This window comes from Saimiri boliviensis, chromosome 5 (genome assembly GCF_048565385.1).
Source record: "Saimiri boliviensis isolate mSaiBol1 chromosome 5, mSaiBol1.pri, whole genome shotgun sequence".
NCBI classification, from domain to species: Eukaryota; Metazoa; Chordata; class Mammalia; order Primates; family Cebidae; genus Saimiri; species Saimiri boliviensis.
This window is the reverse complement of record NC_133453.1, coordinates 40651780-40678463: the sequence shown is the minus strand read 5'-3', so window position 1 is coordinate 40678463 and position 26684 is coordinate 40651780. Positions and strand designations below refer to the sequence as shown.

The 26684-nt window shown below is 39.3% G+C and overlaps 1 protein-coding gene across 5 annotated transcripts in view; it reads left to right on the top strand.

Moving 5' to 3' along the window:
- The window catches only part of SPATS2L (spermatogenesis associated serine rich 2 like), a 170789-nt gene that overhangs the window by 80857 nt on the left and 63248 nt on the right, over positions 1-26684 (top strand). For all 5 annotated transcript variants that reach the window (XM_010336460.3, XM_039469500.2, XM_039469506.2 and 2 more), the window contains 2 exons: positions 1686-1746; positions 24813-24921. In XM_010336460.3, the coding sequence (XP_010334762.3) occupies positions 1708-1746; positions 24813-24921 (148 nt within the window). In that variant the 5' untranslated portion in view covers positions 1686-1707. The remainder of the gene's footprint in view (positions 1-1685; positions 1747-24812; positions 24922-26684) is intronic.

Here is a 26684-nt window from a genome sequence, read left to right as displayed (position 1 = left end):
ATCAGCGAAAGATAGTGAATCTGAATTTATGCTTTATTTAAGATGTAGGTGTAAAAGAAAATAGTGGGGAGGAATCAGAGATTCTTTGCAAGTCCGTAGCATGTATCTACTCTGGAGGTGGGGACACTCTTATAACAAAAGACAAGAAGAATATAAGAACGTGTTTCATTGGTTATTTATTGAAAGCACGCGACATGCAAACAGGTGGTATATGTTGATATCGTGGCCTGACTGGCTGCTAATTTCTGAACCAATCTGTTTGTGCATTTAAGTCATTTATTCTCTATTTCAAAAAGATTGAATCTATTAAAGACTTAAGATCTGTGTTCCATTATAATGGTGAAAGATTTTGACCAGATAAGGGAAAAGAAAACACAACAGCTTGATTTTCAGAATACAGGTCTTCTCAGAGGGGGCCACTTCACAAAGGAGGTTGGACACCAAAGACAGAAAACCTAAAGATTTTAAAGAAACAGAAGGGTTATGGGCAGTTTTAAGGGTCCATTTGCAAATGGAGATTATGAACTTACGGACAATAAAAATTACGGTGAAGGTACATATGTATTGATCTGGAATATGATATATTCCAGATCATGATATGTTGGTAAGTGAAAAAACAGATTTAAAACTGTTGTATTCTGTTGGAGAGTAAGGCAGGAGAGGTGGCAACTTTAGATACGGTGGTCAGGGAAGCCCTCTTGCAGGAGGTGACACTTGAGCTAAGATAGACTGCAGAGGACAGGTGCAGTGGCTCACACCTATGATCCCAGTGCTTTGGGAGGCCAAAGTGGGAGGATCATTTGAGCCCAGAAGTTTGAGACCAGCTTGGGCAACAAAGTGAGACCCTTGTCTTTACAAAAAATACAAAAATTAGCTGAGTATGGTGGTGCATACCTGCAGTTCCACCTACTTGAGAGGCTGAGATGGCAGGATCACTTGAGTTGAGGAGGTGGAAGCTGCAGTGAACTGTGATCATGCTACTGCACTCCATCCTGGGCGACAGACAGGTTTTCCTTGAGGTTTGTTTTGAGACAAATTTAAAAAAAAAAAAAAAGGTTTTGAGACAGGCTCAACAAAAAAGACTACAGGAAAGAAACAACCCTGAAAAGATCTGAAATTAGAGCATTCCAGATAGAGAGAAAAGTTAAAAAAATAAAATAAAATAAAATAAGAGGAAAAAGTTGGGGGTGGGTACTTACATTTAAACCTGGAATCATTTCCTCCTGTTTTTCCTATAGTGCTTGGTATTGTTATGTACATAGATAAGGGCTATATTCAATAAATGTTTGTTAGATTACCTAAGAGCTGATAAAAGCTTTGAGACAGTGAGGATTGTGATGATAATACTTAGTTAAAATAGGTACAATTTTCCTTCTCTCACTATTTTTGATGACCTTTCTTTTACATAATAGGAAGAAACACAGTTTAGATAAATTCCCATCTGTCTTTGTCATTTTTCATGTCAATACAGTATGAATAAAAGATTTTGCATTGTCTTCTAGAGTTATTGTAACATGCTTTTAGAACATATCTAAGTCAAATGCTTAGCTTGAAAGTATTTTTACATTCTAAAATGATATTTATGATTATGACTGAATGAAGTTGTTTACTGTGTTGGAAGAGAGCATAAAAATAACACACTGAGAAATCAATTTTAAAACTTAATCTTTTTTCCTTCTTTATAGGACTGATTCCACTAGAAGCAAGATGGCTGAACTCAATACTCATGTGAATGTCAAGGAAAAGGTAAGATCAAGTTATATGTTGGCTCACAGAAACTCCAAACTGAGTAATGCAGTCCTTAGCCGGTAGAAATTCAATTACAATGGAGAAAGGGAAAATGGTTTCAGGGGATACATAATAAGTTTGCCACACCAGCAAACTGTTTAGCAGAAAAAATCATTAAGTAATGTTTACGTAAAGTATGTTAAGCATATTACACTCATTTTTTTCACTTACTCTTGACCATAACCCCATAAAGAAGATATTGGTGTTATTTCTGTTTTACAGAGGTGGAAGTTGAGAAACAAAGAAGTTAAGTAATTTGGCTAAGTTCACATAGCTGGTAAACAACAGAGCTGAGATTTGAACCCAGGCAGTGTGCCATTCCACAGTTCATACTCTTCACCCCCACGCTGGGTTGCATCTAAGAGCAACAGTATTATATTACCTCTTCAGAAATGGACTCAGAGAGAGACATCCAGTGTATCACCTAGTGGTCATGCTGGGCAGCCTTTTAAGTTGCTTTCAACCCTGAGAGTTCATCACTCTGAAAATCCTCCAACTCCTCATGATTTGTTGGAGACTGATTCCACTTCAGAGGTCTTTCTAAATCTGTGCTGTGCCCTCCACCGAGAGTCAGAATCCCTCACTTGCCGCATGTGCTGCTTTGTACTGTTAGCTCTTAAGGATCATAAACCATACACCATGAAGATAAATTTGTCCAACCCATTTATCTGACCCCATAGGAACTGAGGCCCTAGCACTGATTTGCTCGTCGTTGTACAGGCAAGTGGGAGAGCCTGGACGGGAGCCCAAGCCAGCACAATGCTGGCGTACCTTCCACAGCATCACCCCACAGCCTTCTCTGGACTGTAAACCATGTGAAGGCAGGAGTTTGTCTTTCATCTCTTTATATCCTCACCATACCAAAAATACATAGTGAAGGATGAGAGGATACATTTGTGGAGCCCTTACTACTTTTTCTTTCACTTAGCAAAGACGTAATAGACCCAAACACTGCTCTAGATACCTGGGATATGGCACTGAACATGTAGGTGAAGTTCCTGCTCCCATGGAGCTCACATTTGGGGGCAAGGAAGCAGAGAATAAACACAAGAATATATAAATGAACACAATTGTTTTAGGCAGTGATAACTACTATAAAGAAAACAGCAGGGTGGTGTGATGAAGGGGGAGGCAAGGGTAGGTGGCTGCTCTACATGGGGTGGTCAGGGAAGCCCTTTGGAGGAGGTGACATTGGATTGAGATACAGATGGGGAAAGAAACAACCATACAAAGACCTGAGGAAAGAGAATTCCAGAGAGAAAAGCAAAGCAGATGCTTAATGTGGGCTAAGTTGAATGTGTTTGACGAGCAAGTGGTCAGTGTGGTCCAAGTATCGTAGGCAAAGGTGATTGATAATGGGAGATGAAGTCAGAGAATACCACTTAGAATGCCGGCTCCCTGTCCAGGTTTGTGGATTTCCAAGGGATTCATGGTTAGAATCCATGGGTCTATGAACAAAGATGAGAACAAATACATTTTTGTCTTCACTAGCATCTAAATGAAATTTACCATTTCCTCTAGTCATGAATGTAGGCAAAGGAAAAAAAAACCCACAGTAGAACAGCAGTAGCTGTGACTTTCACAATTAAAAATCACAGATATTTTCGTATCCAATTACATTTGTTGCAGATATCCTGAAATGTTATTTGTGCATCACTGCTACAAACTTACTGTAGTTATAGAATCCTGTTACTATACGATGTTATTTGATGTGGTAATAGAGAAGTACATATATTACTGTAGCATGTTTGGTTTTTATTAATAGTCTAAGTATATTTCAATATACATAGTTTCCTTTGTAATCACATGTAGTTTATTTCATGAATTTTAAAACATTATTTTGAGAAGGACCCCACAGGCTTCACCAGACTGCCATAGGGGGTCTGTGTACTAAAAGGTTTGGAACCCATGATACTGCCATGTAGGGCATTATTCACAGGGCAAAAGGAAGCTGTTGGAAGGTTTTTAGTAAGAGTGTGACTTCATCTTACATGGTTTAAAAATCTCACCTGGCTCCATCTGTGACTTTGCTACATATTTTATAAATCTTTTTTTTTTTTTTTTTTTTTTTTTTTTTTTTTTCTGAGACGGAGTTTCGCTCTTGTTACCCAGGCTGGAGTGCAATGGCACGATCTCGGCTCACCGCAACCTCCGCCTCCTGGGTTCAGGCAATTCTCCTGCCTCAGCCTCCTGAGTAGCTGGGATTACAGGCACGCGCCACCATGCCCAGCTAATTTTTTGTATTTTTAGTAGAGACGGGGTTTCACCATGTTGACCAGGATGGTCTTGATCTCTTGACCTCGTGATCCACCCGCCTTGGCCTCCCAAAGTGCTGGGATTACAGGCTTGAGCCACTGCACCCGGCCATAAATCTTCATACTAAATAACCTTTCTGTTTGATGAGGACACTGAAGCCTGAGGTCAGACTTGTCTTGGTCAAAGTCAAACTCTCAAAAAATGTGGAGGAACGGGGATTCAAACTCACCTGTGTCTGGTTCTAAAGCCTGTGCCCTTTCCACATATTACTGCTTCTCAAAGTTTTCCATCAAAATGCTCCCAAGGCACGGAAAGACTAATGTGTTACCCCAAGTCTCTGGGTACATGGTCAAAACCAATTTCTGCCAACATACAATTTCCTTGGAGTACTATGTGTTGTCTTAAAATTTGATGCAAAATTTTTACCCATTGTATTTCATAATATATTCCACACATTATTTTAGTATAAAACCATTGTAACTTTGTGATACTTATTATGAAATAGACATACCATGCCTAAAGTCCTTGGGGTCTTCAAAATGATAAGTGTGTTTTTGCATCCTAATGAGCTGACTTTTGGCTGAGGCCTCTTGGATATCAGCCAGTGGCAAACTGGTTGCCCAGGGAACCAACCAGGTGATTAGAGCTTTGGAATTTTCAGTCCTACCCACCATATTGGCAGGAGAGGAGAGCTGCTAAAGGTTACCAGTGATCACCAATGGCCAGTGATGTAAGCAGTCATGCCTATGTAATGAAGCCTCCCATAAAAACCCAAAAGGACTGAGCTAAACGCTTGAAGGTTTGGGGTGGTGAACCAGAGGGGGATGGAAGCTTCAAACCCCTTCCCACATAGCTTGCCCTGTGCATCTCTTCTATCTTGTGTTCATCAATAACCTTGATAATATCCTTTTCAGTAAACCAGTAAATGTGTTTACCTGAGTTCTGTGAGCTGTTCTGGCAAATTATAGACAGTCTCTGATTTATGATGGTTTAACTTAAGATTTTTTATTTTATGATGTTGCAAAAGCCATACGTACTCAGTACCCTCCTGATATTTTTTAAATCGTTTTTCCCCCCAATATTTTGATCTGTTGTTGGCTGAATACACACATGTGGAACCTGTGGATATGGAGGGCCAGCTGTGCTTGTGCTGGTGTCTGACATGGAGGATGGTCTTGTGGAACTGAGCTCTCAATCTGTGGTATCTGATGCTGTCTCCAGGTAGATGGTGTCAGAATTAACACTGGGAGAATTAAGTGGGAAAACACCCAGCTGATGGCTGCTGAAGAATCCACTGCTGAAGGATTACTTGGTGGAGAGAAGACCCCACACATTTAGGTGACCAGAGGTCCCCAGAAGTGTTCTGTGTTGTGAGATTATAATAGGAGAAACTGAGTTTGTTTTTTCCTATATCTTTACAAACTTACCGGCCATTGAGTAAAAAATAGCAGCAAGATGTCCCCTTTTATGTCATGGCTTCTTCATATAATGTCTGAACTCACAGTCATATTTTGAAGTGAGAATATGTGTTCCCCAATTTAAGAAGCTGGGTTGAGTGCTGTGGTGCTGACCAAGGATCAGCAGCCTCTTTCCAAATATCTGTTGAGATAGAACAGCTCCTAAAGTTGGACCATGGAAAGGAAAAGTACTTAGAAGAATCAGACTCATAGCAATTGATCCCTGCAAGGCATGCCTGGTGGAAAGACCAATATGGTAGGCTCAGCTGCCAACACTAGAGTGTCTAATTCAAAACAGAGATGGCATCATGCCAATAAGGGAAAATAGACTGATCTGCCAGCACACAGACCACAGAAGTTCAGTGTGAATGCTCTATGCATAGGCTTACGCACCACATTCATCCAGTCCTCATGAACAATGACAGATGTCTACGTGTCAATTAACAGTGGATAGTGTTTTCCCACTGCATTTCTGTAACTTATGAAAATGTTGGCACTATTTTGAAAGAGGGTGATGACAATGGAAGTAGAGCTTCTCTAACTCATTTAGTGAATTCCGTCTTCTCATGTCAAAAGGTTAATAGATTTCTCAACTCAATAAAACAAATCATAATAAATAACTGAAAATTCTGTTCCTTTATAATCTTACATTGATTTATTTTAGTATACTTACTGTCTTTAGTTATTAGCTTTTATGGTATTTTTATGATTCGTTTGTTTCTCAATCTGTCACACAGAGCAATGACATTTTAATTCTGAAAATTAAGAATAATAACAACTGTTATATCTTAGAGTACAAGCTTGTAGAGATCAGATGAAACATCTATGTAGCATTTTTGATGCAATATCTAGTCAAGCACTGCAGGAAATGAACTACTTCGTAATAAGTGTTGGAATCAAATGAGTTCATCAGTTGTCACTAGTGGGTCCTCTATTGGATGAATTTGAGTAGGTGCTTTGCTGAGGAAATGATTCCTGCCTTCATGTAGCTTTTAGTCCAAAGAAGCAGTTAGCTAATCATTTCAGGTTTAATATTCAAGACAACTGAACCTTAAAATTGGCACTCATTTTAACTGTTTTATTTTAAAATGTCTCTATCTTGTTGGATTATAATGATAAGGATTTAAATTGAAAATATAGTCACAATCAGAGTCTGGTCTCCTCAGCATGACATACATCCCCTGCATGAGTGGACCCCTGTCCACCTTACACACCTTCATCCACTGCCACATATTCATGCATCTCTCAGTCACTACTCTGACCTTGAACATGTCTGCCTCCTTTGCAAAGGCTGTTTCCTCTCTCTGGGATGTCCTCCTCAAGGACCCGACTCTCTCCTTTCTCTTTCCCTGCCTGAAATGTCCTTCTTCTGTCATCTGCCTTGTACTTCTGTGGGGGTCTCTGCATTCTCTACTGCAGCTGTTATTCCAGGGAGTGTAATTGTTAGTGGTGGCTCTGTCTCCCCATGTGAGACTGTGTGCTTCTTGGAGGCAGAGAATGAGTCTTACTATTACTATTCTTGTGCCTTATATGTAGTTGACCCCCCAGATAGAGTTAGATAAATGAATGAATAATGAATGAATGAACATGTCTGCTTGAATTGTTAAGTTCTTTAGAGACTTCATTTCCCATTTACAATATTTTGCAAAAGCTCAAATCGTCTTGAAAACTGAAATGTAGGTTAATGGAAATGTCATCTCTTTTTGCTATTAAATAAAGCATATTTTCAATTGCTTCTAAAAACAGAAACTTGGGTTAGTTAGGTTGACTACCTGTGGTTCTTCAGAAAAGTAGTACGTTTACATAATCATCAAATACAGGTGGTCTCAGGTAGACTTCACAATACCAAATGAGGTCCTTTGCTGAGTAACCAGTCATATTCCACTGAACAAAATAAATAAAATAAAGGGAGAAAAAAAATCCCCCAAATCTCACTTTGTTAAGGTGAGATAACAGAACAAAATCTTTGGACTAATCTGATCTTATATTTAGGGCATACTCATTTTTAATAGCTTCTTTTTTAAATAATGTATTTTTAAAGAAATTGAACAGTAGAAATGTATGGATGAATTCAATGTAGGGCCTAGATGATTTCTGTGTGAAACATGTGGGTGCCAAGATAAATTAGATTTATAAATGTTTAAATATAATTCTTAACTGAGTAAGAAAGGATTATTAGAACTGGTATAGACAAAATAGAAATTTTAGTCAGATATTTTTAATGGATTACCATAAATCAGTTTAAGTAGAATACAAGATTCAGAAGTAAGACTTGGTGATGTAAAGGGGATCTTTCTCTGTAAATGGTATTAATAGTTGCAAAGTGTCCAAGTATGCAATGATAACCAGTTGCAAGGAGAGATCCCTAAGCCATGCTAGAGGACCCAGTGCACTTGGGAAATGATCTTCAACAAGGTGAGACTATGGCAGAAGTGTGGAGTTTGGGGGCAGAAATCAGAGATTACTAGGTGAGCACCCTGAAATAAGTCACTTAACTTTGCTGGGCCTCAGTTTCCTAATCTGTAAATTGGACATGATAACAAAATTTACCTCACAAAGTCATGAAGTACAATAATAAATGCAGAGCTGCTTTATGAGCTCTTAACAATATGAACTAGAAAGAATCTGGGGGAGCTTATCTGTTTATTTCACAATCAGAAAATGAGAAAGGAGCTCTAGAATTACAGCATGACAATATGGAAATGGGGAACAGCTCTACGTATAATGTCATTGCTGAGCTGTGCCACCTCACTGTGAACAGCTTTTAGAGCTGTTAAAGTTATAGAAGTAAATTGGATTATAAACAATAATTGTATAGAATCATTAAAATAAAAAAAGAATAGAAAAAAGGAGAAAAGTCTCTCGTCCGGAGAGGTGACATCTTCAGAGTATCTGCAGATGATGGAAATACAAAGTGTTTATATCTGTGTGCCCTGGTGTCTGTCCCCAACAGATGAGCAGATGTTTAATTATTTTTGAATAAATATATACTATTTTATTATTTTTTCTTGTCACTCTCGTGGTCAGCATTTTACAAAGTAGTGAAGTATAGTTCAGATCTTTATGTGGGGTGGAGTATGGTCAGAAAAACCCAAGCATTTGATCGAAGAGATTTTAGCAGGTTCAGAGAGAATATAGAAGAAACTCATCATTATGCATCTTTAAAATATGAACTCCATTTAATAGATAACTATTTCATGATATTTGAGACAAGTTTTAATGCTATGTAGCAGTTTTGAAAGTGCAAACCATGCAAGCTTTGGGGCAAATTTTGCAGGAATGTTGAAGTCAATTTAGTCCAACCCTTAGATTCAAACAAGAACACAAGCCACACAGCTTTCAGATTTCACCATGGATCGGGTTCTTGTCATCATTTTCTCATAGGAAAGGGTCATTAAATTTCCCGTTCACAAAAAGAAGAAACATTGACAATCGTTGTTGCTTAATGCTTATGTACAGAACTGCTGTTACTGTTGCTTGGCAACCAGAAGAGATTTGACAAGGAGTCTAAAGGAACTGAATGAATAAATGGAAATGTCAGCATCAGTTTCAGGGGATAAGAAGAAATTTACTATTGTAGGATTAGCATCGCATTGCTTTTTGCAGGCTACATGATTGAAATTCAGTGTTTCTCTCCTGCTTCCCCTGCCTCCCCACCCCGACTCCTTCCAGTCTTTCCTGGTAGCCCTTGTGCATTGTGGCTGAGAGGTATATATAAGATAGATGGTTAATGCTAAGGAATACAAGAGCATGTCAAAAATAAAACCCTTTGGCAGCAGGAAAAAGTAAGCTCTGTTCCAATCCCATGGGATTTATAGGTACTTAACCAACATTCTAGTTGTTTCTCACCATGATCCTTTGTATTAAATTATTCAATTTTTACAGATAAAAATATGACTATGTTAGAAGGCTGTAACGATGTTTTCTTCTGTCCTAACCTTGCACACTGGAAATCTGTTCAGATAGATTAGACAGATAGACAGACCAAAAGATAGATGCGTAGATTCAGCCCTTAAAAGTGTATTGCTTGTATTATTATTAAAACCACTTTTTTCTCTGTAAGTCATTGCTTTTTAACTTGATTATAAGCTCCTAATGGACTTTTGATTTATCGGTGTACTTAAAAGCTCCTATAATAATAATGCATAGACTTTGTGTCCCCCAAATATTGGCTAATTAATCAACGTTAAATAATTTAGCCACTATTGTCTAATGGTAATTCTCAACTCATGGGGAGGAAGAAGGAAGTGAGACATGCTTCTTGGGTCTAAGCCAAGTATTACAATGTCAGTGGGGGAAAAGATAGGTGTAATTAGGGAAAAAACCCACATATTCATGTTCTTTTGATTCCTCCAAGAGGCAGATGCTAAGATGAGATGGGATTAGAAGAGACAGGGAAGAGAATAGGCAGCCAGAGCAGACAGGGAGAGGCTTTAGACTTCCAAGCAAGTCTGATAGCTTTGAAAGAAGAGGGAGAAGAAAGGAAAATTGAGCAGAGAATGTCTCAAACTTACAATGCAGTATTGAATTTCGGCAGGCTGATAAAGAGTATTTAGGCCAATGTTGCCCACTGGAGGAATGTTCAGAGATGAGCTTTCACTAGTCCCCAGCCTCCTCAGCTGTTAACTAGCAGCCTCCTGGGGGCAGTGTAGCTGGAGTGCAAATGCACTGGGGGACCCAGAGGAGTGGCATCTAGGCTGTCAGTCAACTGTGATGATTTCCGTAGCTGCCACAATACTTCAGAGTATAGCAAAATACACACACACACACACACACACACACACACACACACACACACGCAAACACACACATTTAAAAAGGAAATTGGAATACTTATTTTGGAATTCAATTATATGAGAAAAGCCTGAGATTTTTATGTTTATTGAAAAGATTAAAAGTTTGAGAACCATCATTCTGAAGCAGGCGTCCCCAAACTACGGCTCACGGGCCGCATGCGGCCCCCTGAGGCCATTTATCCCCCCCCCCCCCCCGCACTTCAGGAAGGGGCACCTCTTTCATTGGTGGTCAGTGAGAGGAGCACAGTATGTGGCGGCCCTCCAACTGTCTGAGGGACAGTGAACTGGCCCCCTGTGTAAAAAGTTTGGGGACACCTGTTCTAAAGTAATTAGTAAATTAAAATGCAAACTCTAGATTTCCCATTCTTTAGCAAACCATTCATACTGTCACTAGTATGAGGAGTCTTCTTGACTTTTAGTGTAAACAATGATTCAGTAATCTTATTTTCCCTTAAAAGTATACTTTGTTTCAAACTACATGTAAGGTAGCAAAGGGATATCATTATACTGAAGAACTGTGTCCTTTGTGTACAATGTGTACACATTGTATTAATTCTCTTGGCTTCAATGTTTTAATCTGCCAAAGTATGGGAGTTAATGTAGATGAACTCCAAAATTCTTGGCTGCTCTGTCATTGGATGAACCCATGGTCTTTCCCACCTCCTACGAACCAGCACCATGAAAGACCAAAAGGGAGACTGGGCTGCGGATCAAAGAACATGGGCACCAGCCTGAGTCCTGATACATACTGGCTGCCTTAGGTTGAACTTAGCACATAATCTCTCAGTACATCAGTTTCTTGTAAAATAAAGGAACCTGATTAAACCATCTTTAAGGTTCATGTCTGGTTCACTGGCATAAAATTCCTGAGATGCCCTCTTGTCTTAGGAATGTTTCAGAACTCTGCTTTTCAATCCGTGAAGGTAATTTTCAAAAATATATTGAAATGATGATTTAGGATCAATTATATAACAATGTTTTTCTTTCTTTTTAAAAAATATTATGCTAAGCACATTTAACATGAAGTTTACCCTCTGATTGTGTTTTTAAACATACAGTACAGTGTTGTTAGCCATAGGCACAGTGCCTCTAGAGCTTACTCATCTTGCATAACTGAAATTTTATACCCATTGAACAGCAATTCTTCATTTTCTCCTCCTTCCAGGCCCTGGAAACCACCATCCTACTCCCTACTTCTATGGGTTTGACTGTTTTACATGCCTCGTATGAGGGGAGTCATGCAGTATTTGTCCTGTGCCTTGATTCCACTTCACATAGCATCCTCAAGATTCATCAGTGTTGTCATGTTGTTGCACATTGCAGGGTTTCCTTTTTTAAGGCTAAATCATATTCCACCATGTATATATACCACATTGTCTTTACTCATCTGCTGATGGACAATTGTGGTTTTTAAAAATTTTATTGACACAAATTTTAATTTTAGGAATTTGGCAAAGGCTGAATGCACAAACTAGTTTTAATTCTTTTTTACCGCCTTTAGAGGAAAAGCAAACAAACTCATAAAATCATTAAGAAAACAAGATCTGGCCAATTAGACGATAACTTTGACTTGTGTTCAGATCATCATGTTCTTTTTTAATTGATCAAACCTGTTCAAATAAAAAATGGTATGTGGGTGAACAAATAAAGTCCCCTCAGAAAGAGAAAGTATGCTTCTCGTTTCCATGGTGTTTAAATCATCAGCTTCCTCCACACCACATTGAAGAAATATCCAAGGTTAATATAATTTAGAGATTAACCCAACTCCCTTATTCTGGTATTGACTGAAAGGTAATTAACTCCTTTATTCTGGTATTGATTAAAGGGTAATAGTGACTTATACCTTTATGGTACTCTTTATCTGAAAAGTGAATGAACAGGAAAAAAAAATCGCTCAGGGAGAGTGAATGTCAATAATCACCATCCCTGCCCCCCCCCCCCCCGCCCCGTGGAGACTAAATTGCAAAGAAAATGAGAAGAAAGATTTTACCGAATATTCTAAGTTAGAAGCAGAAGATTAAAATGTCTTAGTTTTCTACTCTGATTAAAATACCAAAACCAAAATACCTTGTGAAAATAACATTTTTTGTGTCCTCAGTAATAAATTCAAATACAGAATTCATCAGTGATAGTGGCCAGACAGAATATTTATTTACCTAGGTCCTAATACCATGTAGGTATAACCAGCTGGCTAAAAACAGACTTCCAATGGACTCAAGGACTCGGTGTACCCTAAAATTATGTGCAAGTCTAGCTAGTAGTTCTGGGAAAATATGAGAAGAATCAAGAACAATTATAGAAAACATGTAGATACATACTGAATATATGCTAGCTAAATGTGAAATGAGATACATATTAAGCTCATTGCTTGTTTAAATGTAGATCAGAGAGACTGTTACTAACAACAATTTGATAGTTATACCTCCCAATGTCAGATTAAAAATCAAAATTCTGATGTAAAAAGTTGATCATGGACTAAATTTGAAGATTTAATTTTACTTTTGTGTGTGTGTGTGGGAGACCAAAGTTTTATTATTACTCAGATCAGTCTCCAATTTTACTATTTCTTTAGATAGAAGAGAAGTCCATTTGAGTATCTGTTACTCTATAAGTCATCAGCTCATTTCTAGGAATTAAAGAAATTGTATCTAACACAAAGTATCAATTTTCATTTAGTATCATTATAACTGTTAAATAAATTTGCCCCCTTTCTCCAATGTTCAGTAACTTGACAAAGTATAGATGAATAATCAGTAAAAAGAAATCTGGGTTGTTGATTTCATTATCTTTAACTATTTGAAGCCAACTGTATTTTTCGAAGAGACTACAATACTATCTTCCCACATTAAAAGGTGAAGCCTGCCTCTCCCCTTAAAAGTGGGCAGACTTTTATAGCTGGTTGACCAGTATAGTATGAAGGAAGAGACTTCCAAAACCAGGTGATTCTGCTGCTTCTTCACTAGGCAGGATATTGCAGTGGCTCTCTGGGCTGCCATGTGTAAACAGTCCGACTGTTCTGCCATTCTGCAAGGAAGCCCAGACTAGCCCATCAACACAGACCACTTGGAGAAAACTTGAAACTGCACAAAGAGAGAGAGGCTCAGACACACTCCGTCGGCACTAGTGTCCTTCTCCCCACCATCCGTCTCCATGAGAACCCTGGAGGCACACCACTCAGCCAAATTCCTCCCAAATTCCTAGACCACAGAAATAGTGAAAAATAGATTGTTGTTCTGAGCCACGAAGTTTTAGACACTTGTTATGCAACAGTGGATACCTGGGATACCCTCTTACAGAGAGAGTGCCCTCCTGAAGAGTTTTGCTTTGTGGAAAGTAAAACTGTTCTACACTAGAACTGCTATTTTTGACATTATAATATTATATAAACAATGGAAAGGTGTGGATGAGTAGTTAGCACTCAGGTAAATGAGTTGGCAGGTGAACAGTTATACCTAAAAAGAGATCTGTTCTGTGCCACTTTCTCTCCTTTGCCTCATCCACTATCCCTCACCTATTTATGACTTTCATTATTTCTCACTCACAGTTCTCAATTCTGGATGGATATTAGAGTCCTTGGGAAAACTTTTTTTTTTTCTTTAAGGAATGCCAAGTCCCAGATTTGATTATCTGGAGTGGGGCTCACGTATAGCTATATTTTGAAAATTTATCACATAATTCCAGTTTGCAGCCAGGGTTGAGACTCAGTTTGATACTGATGGTGCCAAACTCTCTATCCCTAGCTCAGTTCTTTCCTGGAGCTCCAGATTTACAGATTCAGCTGCCTTACATATCTGAACGTGGATGCCTCACAGGCTCCTGAAAGAGTAAAACTACCACCAATGGTCCCTTCTTAGGAAATGACCCCACCACATAGACAGTTGAGCCAGAAACCAAGGAGTCACCCATATTCCTTCATCTTCCTCATTCTCTGCGTCTAGTTAGACACAAATCAATTGCTTCCTCCTAAGAAATGTGTGAGTATTTTTCTACACTGCCCCATCTTGGTCCATTTTCTCTCCCCTGGATATGGTTGGAATCCTAACAGGCATTCATTTCATCTCCTCCAACACATTTGCAAAGAAACTGGAATGACATTTAATATACAAGCTCCTCTCCTGGGTAAAACCTTTCAATGGCTTGCCCTTAGAATAAACCTCAAAATTATAATAAGGTTTGCAGGGCCTTGCCCACTTTTGCCTCATGCCTTTTTTCTCCAGGGTCATCCACAGTGGTCCCCTCCCCCGCCCCACCTTTTCATACTTAATGTTCTAGCAGTCCTTCACCTTCATTCCTTTGAGCATCTTCCAGTCACTCAGTCCTATCTGTTCAGAGACCGTTTTGCCCTCTTCCTGGAGTGCTCTACCTTCCCTCCCATTTCCTTTGCCTAACTATAGTGCTGCTAACCCATCATTCTCATTTTAAGCTAACTTCAGTCCCTCGAGGGGGCTTCCCTTACTCTCTAGACTAGGACAGGTTTCCTGTTATAGATGCTAGAGCATCCTTACTGCTTCTTATAGATGCTAGAGCATCTTTACTGCTTCTTCTGTAACATTCATCAAACATTTGCCTTCCTATACTATAAACCCCAATGGACCTGTCACTGCTGCAGTTCAGCTTCTGAGTCTGATGACTGACTAAAGCAATGAATGAACAAGTAAACATGGATTAAAAGATTAACTTCAACTTTGAAGCAAGTTTTTGTGGTATACTTGGCCATGGCCTATACAAAATTCAAATCAACAAATCTAAATTATAGAAGATAATTTTAAAATTATTTTTAAATGGATAATTTTTAAAATGATACAAAATTGGAAGGAATGGCTGAAACATTCCTGTTTATGATGGGGCAAAATTCAAGGTTCCAAAAGATATCAGCTAGCTGGAATGATGAGTCAGAACCTACATACTGACGTTTAAGAAAGATGAACATAGAATCCCACCTTTGCATTCTAGTCATTGCACAAGTAAAGGCCAGGGGACCCTTGTCTCAAACTCAATGTATGGAGAGTTTGAGTAACCTGCATTTGACCTAGTGATTAATGTGGCTCCTAAAATTGCTGATGCCACCTTAGACTCCTTTAATGGATAAACGGGACCCAGCCAAGGTAGGTGCAAGTCTCAGTCCTCTGCTCTAACTCAACCACTTCTGGAGCAGTGTGCTCTTATAGTGCCATATTTTAACAGGATATGCTCAGAAAAGCTTGATCAGATAGTAAAAACTTGGAAAGCACAGCTTATGGAAAGTTGCAGAAGAGCATGTTTACTCCATAAAGATGGGATTGTGGAGAATACTTTAGTTCTTTCTAAAAAGGAAAGAGCTGGACTGTAGAAAAGGAGTTGTATTTACACACCAGGAAGCACACTGGGACCACAGACTGGCAATGTCTTACATCCCTTCTCTGAGCATGTCCTTATCCTCGACCTCTCTCATCTTCTAACTCTTTAACATCTGTTCTTCTCATCCCTTAGCCTCTCTCTAGTCCTCCAATTCATCCTCCCTTCTTCAAAGGCTACAGATGCCTTCTTCAGCCACCTTAGTGATACTCAGCCCCTGTGTTTCTGAGCCCTAAAATCTGCCACTATATTTCTTACAGTTTGTAACCATGGGTCATTCCTTTTCTCTGTTCCTGCCTCTGGCTTGTTAAAAATTGCTGGGGAAAGCCATGCCAATCGGCATCATGACAGATCTGTGCAGTCCAACACTGTGGACCTGCAGGCCTGCTCGGCATTCCGTCATTCATCAAGGTCACTTCCTATCTCATTCCCATGAGGGCAGCTCTAAATCTTTCTCCAATTTTTAAGCCCCAAAGCAAATTCTAAAACTCTCATGCAGAGGAATGGTTTCCATAAATTTCCTGCCTCACAATCTGAATTTTTTATTGTGTCTTCACTCTTCCTTTCTCTGGATTCTTAGAAAAACAGAGAACCTCCCTTCCATTCCACAAGGGTTTTGATGATGTTTCTCTTATTTTCTGTGGGAGTTTGTTTCATAATTTATCTCCTCTCTTCCGCTCTTCTACTTCTTTCTCACTGCCATCTCCTTCCCTCTGTCAGTAAACACGCTCAAGCACTTTGGGGAGCTTAATTGTGCAATGACTGTTTAAAAATGATTGGAGAGAGGAGAAACCAAGCTAGAGAATCCCATTAGGAGGCCTTTTCCAGAGTTTGGGTGAAAGATAGGGGAACCTGTCTGGGTTAATGAAAGAAAGAATAGAGAGCAGGTGAGATTCAGAGAGGATGTTGTTACCAGAACGACGTGCTGGTTATTTAAGACTTTGCCTTATTTTCCCTGCCGTTTTGTTAGCTTGTTGGATGCAAAGATGTATCAGATTCGTTTCACTTTCCCTCACAGAATGTGGCTTGAATGAGTGAATGGCTAGAATTTCCCCAAACCTTTGGGGAGAGGATTGCCATCTGGAAGGTGTATTTTTTTAAAAGGTGATAGTTGGTGGGCTAGGAAAAGACATCTCCTTATAAGGAGGGAGGAAGCAAAGAGCAGCCCTTTGTTTCTCAGAGTGTGGTCCATTGCATTCATTTCTAGTTGCTGCTGTAACAAACTGCCACAGTTCAGTGGCTTAAAACAATCCATGTTGATTATTTTAGAGTTCTGGAGATCAGAAGTCCTAATAGGTCTCATTGGGCTGAAATCAAGGTATCAGTTCTGGAGCCGCAGGCATAATACTTTTTCTTGCCTTTTTTAGCTGTTAGAAGCTGCCTGCATTCCTTGGTTAATGTCCCCCTTTCATCTTCAAACCCAGAGAGGCTGGCCAAGCCTTTCTCTCATTGCATCACTGTCACACTGACTCTCTTCCATCTCCATCAAATTATAAGGATGCTGTGATTATACTGGACCCACTGAGAGAATCCAGGATGGTCTCCCCATTTGAAGGTCAGCAAATTAGCAACCTCAATTCCATCTTCAAACTCCATTTGCCATGTAACCTAACATGTTCACAGGTTCCAGGGGAGAAGGCCATGGATGTCTTTGGTGGGGGCGCATTTTTCTGTCCACCACATCCCTGGACACACAGATATCAGCTGGGAGCTTATTTGAAATGTAGAATTCAGGCCCCACCCTAAGCCTCTGAATCAGAAACTTCATCCCAGTTAGATCCCCAGGTGATTAGAATTTTTTTTTTTTTTTCTTTTGAGACGGAGTTTTCGCTCTTGTTACCCAGGCTGGAGTGCAATGGCACGATCTCGGCTCACCGCAACCTCCGCCTCCTGGGTTCAGGCAATTCTCCTGCCTCAGCCTCCTGAGTTGCTGGGATTACAGGCACAAGCCACCATGCCCAGCTAATTTTTTGTATTTTTAGTGGAGACAGGGTTTCACCATGTTGACCAGGATGGTCTCGATCTCTTGACCTCGTGATCCACCCACCTCGGCCTCCCAAAGTGCTGGGATTACAGGCTTGAGCCACCACGCCCGGCCTTGATTAGAATGTATTTTAAAGTTCAAGAAGCCGCAACTAGACTGTCTCTAAGATCCTTTCCACTTTTACTTACCATGATTCTATAAAAACTGCATTTTTCTCCATCTTTAAATCTGTATATATTTTTTTCCTCCTGGTTTCCTGCCCAAAAAAAAAAAAAAAAAAGTTAATTTTGATTTGTACCCCTGGTGTTAATTCCCCAAAAGTCAGCCAAGTAGAACATGGCAGCACCTCATGCATATTTTTTGCTGGCAGGAAGTAGATGTTAGAAAAGGCAATTAAATTATGGAATTATCCATGATGCAAAGGTACTGATCTGCAAAGAGTATTTTCTTCCCCAGGAAGATTCATAGGAAAACTGCCTACATTGCTGTGTAGATAATATTAGTGGCCCAGCAAGTGAAGCAAAGCGTATACAGATGAGCTGTTTTTAAGGCATCTCTGAATGGCTCAGCATTTGAGAAATGTGACCAAAGCTGATTATAAAATTCCTTTCAAAATTGCAGGAATGGAAAACCCATAAATAACTCCAGTTCCCATTGGTGTGAGGAAGAGGTTGCTGGCTGTTTGATTGCTGCCCTTATCGTAGGGGATAAGGTTAAGCTCACCTCCAAGATTGCAAGCTTCTCAAGGAAGGAGCCAGCCATATGCTGTGCCTGGCACCTAGGAGGCACGCCATACATTTTGGGCTTGAATCCATTAAGCTTTTTAATAGTGTGTAATACTTAATTCTTAATTAGAGATGCACTTAAAAATGGATAAGTAAAACTGGAATATGTCAATAACCATCTTGCTAGACTCCCTGCTTCCTTTTATTCATTCAGTCATTCATCCATTCAACAAACATTTGTGAATCATCTACTGAATGCCAACTATTGTTCTAGACCCTGCGGATATAAAGATATGCTTCTTGTCACTCAGCAGAGTAAGAGTCACATGAGTAAATAACAGTGGCAACGTTAGTGCTGGAAGAAGTGTATGAGCAAAGCTCTGAGGCCTCTCTTCTCCCAGCTGCCGTGTACGTTCTAATGGGACTTAACTTTAAAATCTTCCTTTTCTCACCTTTGCCAATCAGATTAATTATTTAGCTTTATTATTTTTATTTACAGCCCTGGCTGTTAATGTTGCCTCCAGGCACACCATACTTGCTCTAGAAAATGAAACCTTTTCAAACTAGCACAAGTACAAAAAAAAAAAGAGGTTATTATTATAAAGGTCTGGCAACGTTTCATGAGACTTCAGGAAAAGTTAAAGGAGCAGGAAAGAGAGAAAGTGAGGCAGCTGCAAATCCAGCCTCCTTCATCTACACTCCAGCTTCTCTCCCTTTGTGTTGAATAGCTCAGACCTTTAAGGCAGAGGGTCTGATTGACTCACTTTGTCTTTTCTAGCCAGGCCATTTCCTGACCACTGTAATTCATTGTTACTGTGCTCTGATTACTTTCTTCACAGCACTCACTTAGCACGAGTTGCAGTGATACATTTTTTATTTCTGTGTTTATATCCGTTTCCCTCTCTAGTTTTGGCAGTGGCCATATCTGTTTTGTTACTGCTGTATCCAGGCACTAGTGCAGTGCCTGATCATAGTAGACATTTAGTAAATAATTAAATGAAAGAAGAGGGGGACAAAATTAACCACCCTAAAGATAGACTTTCTTATCATACCAGTCACACCATAGAGAGGGGAAAAGCAGAGACAGAGTCTTGGGTCCACTGACCCCTTAGCAAGTCTGTGGAGGAAGGAGGTTCTCTAAGAAGAAGAGTAGATAGGGTAGCCCCCCCCAGATACATCTTGACCAACATTCAAGCCACATGGTCCTTCCACTTCAAAGCCACACCTGGAGAGACCCCTCTCCTTTGTGGCTCAATGCAAATGCTCTCACTTTTTTCTTTTTAAAATTTATTGAGTAGCTAATATATGCCAAATTCTATATGAAACATTTTACAGGCATCATCTCTTTTCATTTTTACATAGGCTCTAGAAGATAATACCCTCATTTTACAGCTACAGAACCAAGTTTCAAAAATATGTAAGTCGTTCACCCAAGGTCATAGAGCCAGCATGTAGCAGAGCCAAGATTAGAACATAGATCTGTCTAATTCCAGCGCTCTTTCCATGACATTTGGCTCTCTATGAAGTACTCTCCCATACTTGGGTAAACTTAATTCCTTCTCTGTAGCACCACAGTACCTTGTTCATAAAGACAGTACAGCACTTATTACCTACTTTTATTATAGACATTTCTGACTCCACTGCTAGACTGTGCCTCCTTGCAGTGGAACTATGTCTGGTTTTTCTTTGTATCCTCAGTGCCTGTCATGTAATGGGGGCTCAGCCAATGTCTGTCTGCTGAGCTGAGCCTTGGAAGGATAGACAGGCAGTTACTGTGCCTTTTTATATTTTTAAAACTCCACAAAATACCATGAGTACCTTATTCTACAGAAGTAAAATTTTAAGAATGTCAAAGTCTCATAAATATTCCTCCAGTCTCTGTTGCTAAAATTTAAAGAACATATATATGTTCTCCCTACCCATATAATTCTTAATGACATCAGTCAAATGAGACCTGCCCACCGTTACCATGGGTGGCAGATGCCGAGTGCTGGGATGGTTCACACATGCTGGTGGAGTCTTCCATTGACTCAGAGCAGCCACCTGGTATAGCACAAGTTGGCATTCTCTCACTCAACAAATATGTATTAAATACCTACTACATGCACCATATTAGTCGCTTGTGAATGGGCATGGTGATTATCCAAAAATGACCAAGATGAGGATTCTGCCTTCACGTTGCCTACCATCTGGGAGACACGACACATACACAAATACTTGAGCTATAAAGGAAAAGGGGCTAGGTGTTAAAAGACTCTTGCTGACCAAAGGCTAAGGGGTTGAGGCAAAGGTGACCTCTGGCAGGGAAGATGGAGAAGAATTTCACGGGACACATGGCATTTCACCTGGAATGTGAAATTCAGAGACATCTTGGAAAAGCCCAGCCTGGGGGTGGGGGTTCAAAACTGAGCACGGGGAGCTTGTCTGTGACGGGAAAAAGTCAGAGACATTTAGAAAGCAAGTTAGAGCCCAATTGTTGCTGACCTTGAATGCCAGGTTGCAGACATTTAAATTTATTCTTAAGTTTTTAAGGAAGAGGGTAAAATGGTCACAAATATACTTCAGGAAGAACAGCCACCTGGGACTGAATTGGAGGGGAGAGACTGGAAGCAGAGAAAGCAGTTATTTTATGTTTATTTGATAATGCCGGGTCTTTGCTGATCACGCAGCTGTGTGGGTGGATTGAAAACTTTGGTCAGAGCCACTTTTGAAACTCAGGCATAGTTTAAGTGACTCATCAGGAAGCCAAGAAGAATTTCTAAGGGTCATCATAGGCTCAAAAGATGCACAGTATGAATGAGGAAAATTGTTAACAGCTCTTAATCAGACAGCTCAGGTACAGGGGAGGTAAGTTGGTTTGGGAAACTGAAACTAAGCAACATCCATGAAAGTCACGCTGCCTGGCTGCCCAGTTAGTGCATGCCAAAGGCCAGCAGGGCAGGCTTGAGGAACAGTGGGGCAGAGCCTGCAGAGCCATATAGGGAAGGCCCAGAGAGAGAAGATCATGATTAAAATGCTCAAGAGGTAGCATCAAAACATCGTGCTATTTCTAGATAGCACATTGACTTTGCCAAACCATGGTGAAATCAGTAGAAGTAAAATAGGGGAACATAACTTTGGGAAGGTAAAGCACTTGTTAAATGAACCACTAACTAGCCATCTTGACTGTCACCCAGCAGCGGCTGCCTGGTGGGACCACTTTGCTTATGGCATGAGAGCCCTTTAGGGGTGCAGTCAAGTGCAGCTTCAAACAGTGGCTTACGTGTTAGCCTGTGCTGTGGCAATGAAGTAAAAGGCTGTGTGTGTGAAGCTGCACCAGAAACAGCCTCTGCAAAACAGGCGCTGCGGGCGTGAATTTGATGAGTTCTCCGTATGCAAACTACCATTAGTCACGCCTTGATTGATCCATTCCTCCAGGAGCATCCATCCTCAGAAGCTTGGTTTCCAACTGCAAAGGCAAGCCTTTCAGCACAACCTCACTGTAACTCTTCCTTGGTCATCCACACCTTACAATTAAAACTCTTCATGATGAGGGCTTTTTTTTTTTTAGATTAAAATGCTTAAACCCTTTTTGATACCCCTGAATTATGAGTAGTGACACAGTGAGGTTCCTTTATTTTTATGTGCACATGTGAGTGCACACAATTTCTCCATCTTTCTCAGAGACATTTCCATAGGAAAATAAACATAGTGGATTTATAAATAGCAGGCTGATAAGTAATGCTGCTCTCTCCACATTACCCAAGCCAAGTGATTAGAGCAGAAACAGAGATTGGCCCAGAAATTTAGTAGAATTAAACATTACTATGTAATACCCAAGTATAAGCAGAAACTATTTTTCCCCTTTTTTCTGTAAAACTTGGAATACCTATCCTAATTAAGTGTCTTCCTCCAGGAATTGTATACAATATTCAGTTAGATTTGATATCAAAGCTCAGTTATTGTCAATTTCCTAATGATACAGTCAGTGCTAGGATATACAAAATGACATGGATAGATAATATTTTCTGTTCACATCTGACCATGTTTTTTGTTTTTTCTTTTGAAGGAGGATAGGCAAGAGTAGTATCAACATCTAAAAAGGAAGTATCTCTGCAAGTAGTGGTTTATTTCCTGTTTTGCCTTAACATAATACAACATCGTGTTTTGCTGGGGAGAGATTGGAGGGAGGGAAAGCCATTATTTTATGTTTATCCCATAATTCTGGGTCTTTACAGTTTACATAGCAGTGTAGATGGATTGAAAACCTTTGTCTAATGTAACTATAATGTAGTTAATATAATTTATTTCATATTATTTAGGTGTGCCTGATGTGGTAATAATGATGGTGATTATTAAGAAATTTTGTAATATGAACTGAGCCATAGTGGCTTCAAATAAATGCTAGATTTTATTTAAAAGAGCTACATTGGAAGGGTAACACAGTCTTTAGGCATAACTCCAGTGCGCTAGTAACAATGAGCCAGATATTTTGTGTTGTTGGACACATTCTGTTAATGACCTTTCTGGGCTGGATGGAGGATTTTTTTGTTTTTGTTTTTCTCCCCATCTTGGCCTGTCTCTCTCAAAAAAAAAAAAAAAAAAAAAAAAAAAAGCTAAACAAAATGATAGTTGAGGGATGCTCCTAAGAATAAAAATCATTTGTACAGCTGTGTAGGCCCTGTGCGATCTGGTCCCTGCCCGGTTCCGGCTTCCTCTTGTACTCTAGAAGCCTACCCTCTGCCTCCCTCCCTAATCACTTCCAGCTCCTCCCTCATCATCCGTGCCTTGCTTCTCACTCATGCTGTTCTCTATGGCCAAAATGTTTTCCCTTCCCTTCCCATCCATCTCTTCTCACTCATCCTCCATCCAGATCTCAGTGGATAAAGTCATATAAAGTCAAGTCTCCCTGTCATGTGATTTCATACCACTTACATGGAATGTATAAGCATGTATTTATGCAATCATTTGGTCAATGTGCAAATCCTCTTCTAGTCTCTAAGTTCCGGGAAGTGAGATGGCTTATCACATAATAGGTACTCAAAAAATATTCACAGAATTGGACTTTTAAAGAAGACAGAGAGAAAAAGTGAGAAACAGCTTAGATTTGAAGAAGTTAATTTTTTTTTCAATGGATGCTAGAAAAACTAAGAACCATAAAATGTGAGAATAGAAAAGAATCAAGGAATCTTGAGTCACACACATACAAATATATAAATATAATATTAGAGTCCTTAGTAAAACTCAAATATTTAGCATTTGTAAAATGTCAAGATTCAAAACCAGCTTTCTAATCTATAGTGTCAGCACCTTTACAAGTCATATACCCACCCCTAGCTTGTGCTGGGTGAGTACATGACAGTTGCTTGTGCTGTTGTCTCATTACAACCTAAATACTCTGACTGTAGATCTGTGTGGAATAGGTGGTCTGTTTTCTAACATAATCAGGAAATAGGCTATCCTGTTCAATTAAATGTTCTGGTCAGTAGCATCACATTACACATGCCATACCCATATAATCCATATTCCGTGAATCCAATTGTACTAACCTGCATTTAACTCTAAAACCAACTGGTCATAATTTAACTGCTGTTGAAAACATTTGAAGATTGTACAGTACTCTAATAATCACTTACCTTTGCACCATGTGATACTCCAGTATTTGTCAGTAGCAGCTGCAGTAGTAATCCTTGTGATAGAAAACTGGGTGAACCAGGTTTTACTAACTAAAATCAACAGAACATTCTGTAGTTATACACGTACTGTGTGATAAAGGTCAATTAATTCTAATAGTCAAGAAGAAAGAATATATGCTAAATTTGACCAAGAAAGATATATATGTCATTAAACATTGAATATAAGCTTTAACCTATTGAAATCCTTGTTCATATATGTATTTACTTTCACTGTTTTCAATGTTTGATTTTCAGAAGTATGTTCAAGAACATTTTTTGGACTGTAGCTAAGATTACCATTTCAAAAATACAATGCTCCACATTTTTTGTATCTTTAAACATTAATGGAATTTCACAGCACACTTCTGTGACCCTCAAGAAGACTGTTTCCACTGTGCAGATAGAGAAGCTGAGGCATGAGGCTATTTCTGTACATTTTCTAAAGAACCCCCTGAGCCAGTGGAAAGGAAGCCTGAGACAGAAAAAGACTCTGTGTCCTCACTGAGAACACATCTTGTATGCATCTGTAGTCTTGGGGGAGGGTAGATTGCAAAACCAGAGCTGGCGTTTCACACATGCTCCTACACTCCTACAAGAAGATCTTTGTAAAAATGTGTACACAAATAAAGTGGGTATCAAGGTAATTACCAGGATGAATGTTCACTGGTCTGGAATGTCTTGATTATGCTTGATGGCAAGAAGGTAGATAAGTTGGCTTTTTGTGGTCTTTCTAATAGTTATAATTCTATCCAGTGGGCAATTCATAGATGAAAAATATTTAAAGTGTTCACTTTTCTATTTTTTTTTTTCCTTTACAGATCTATGCAGTTAGATCAGTTGTTCCCAACAAAAGCAATAATGAAATAGTCCTGGTGCTACAACAGTTTGATTTTAATGTGGATAAAGCCGTGCAAGCCTTTGTGGATGGTAGGTACACCTGTGTCCTGTAGCTGAAGATGTTAGAACTAAATATTCCAGATATTCCATATTTTTTTCCTTAAGTGAACTGACTGTCAATTCATTATGAGTACTTTAGGTCTCATAAAAATGTGCTAGGCTTCACATGATCACACTACTGCACTCTAGCCTAGGTGACAGAGTTAGACTCTCTCTCTCCAAAAAAAAAGTGCTAGATTTTAAAAACATATAAATATACTCAATAAGAATAGAATAAAAAGTTATTTTTCTCTCTTTAAGGAAAAAATGAGTCTAGTTTTCAAGGATATTGATTATAGTGCTGCTAATTTCCTTGCCTACCAGTCATTCCAATTTGATATTAAATGTGTCCTTGGCCAGCAGTGACTCATGCCTGTAGTCCCAGCACTTTGTGAGGCCAAGGTGGGCAGATTACTTGAGGCCAGAAGTTCAAGACCAACTTGGGAAACATGGTGAAACCATGTCTCTATAAAAAATTAAAAAATCAGCCAGGCATGGTAGTGCATGCCTATAGTCCCACTTCTCAGAGGCTGAGGTGGGAAGATGGCTTGAGCCTAGGAGGCAGAGGTTGCAGTGAGCCAACGCCACTGCACTCCAGCCTGGATGACAGAATGAAACCCTGTCTCAATAGATAAAGAAATAAAGTAATGTGTTCTTTATGTGAGGTCATTCTTATGAATGGAGGATAATGCATTTTGGTCCTTATCTGGAAATCTTCTCCAACCAGCGTAATTCTACTTGGCTTTATGACTGGGATTGTTAAACTTGACACTTACGTAGTCTAAGAGGACTGGTTTATTCTTTAATGTCTTTAGTTTGTGATTTTTAGATTGCAAAATTAATCACAATATCAGTTTATCTTATCCACCTCTAAAATCTTTTTGCTTTCTTTAAAAAAAAAAAAATGTTTAGGTAGTCCATTGCCAGAGATGTTACAAAATCTAAAGTCTCAGAAATATGTTTATCCTATAAAGTTACAACATAATGCTTTAGATTTCTGTACATTATGGGGAAATTCTCCTCTCCTAATCAAATTAAACAAGTTCCAGTTTGAACAAAGATCTCTTGCTTATCCTTAGTTATCATATGTCTTCTGTCCTGGTATTAGTTTCTATTTTGTAAATACGGGCAAGCTACACATAATCTGTCAAATAAGGTCAAGAAAGACCTGCCAGCACATTTCTCAGTTGTATCCTATTTACAGTTTGTCAAGGACAGTTTGATTTACTTATTTTCCTAGGAGTAGAGTAACCTTCCTGAGTTTCTAAAAGTATAATTGCATTTCAGGGCAAGGTCTTGGAACCAAGCAATATGCTCACATTCTGATATTAGCAGTCAAGGTGCAAGGTCCTAATTGAATTAGCAAATGATTAACATTCAGTAGACCTATAAGCAAATCCATGGTGCATAAGTTTCCTCACTGTTTTTCCCTGGTTCATATACTAACAGATATATAATTTGAGTCACAAGAAGCAAATAGTAGACAATGCAACATTAATCTGACTTTGCAGCATTGGGTGCAGTTTGTCTCAGAACATACTGGGAAATAAGCACATCCTGGGGCAGATACTTTCTCTTTTCAGGTTTTACTTGCCAACATCACTGGCATGGAGAAAAAAAGCTTTAGGAAAGGAAAAAGGCTATTTTCCCCATTCTTCCCTACCCCTACTTGGACTGAGGCCCACCATATTCCTTATCACGAAAGTTTTTATTGCTGAGTGATCTTGATGAGATGCACAGATGCGCAGTAACTG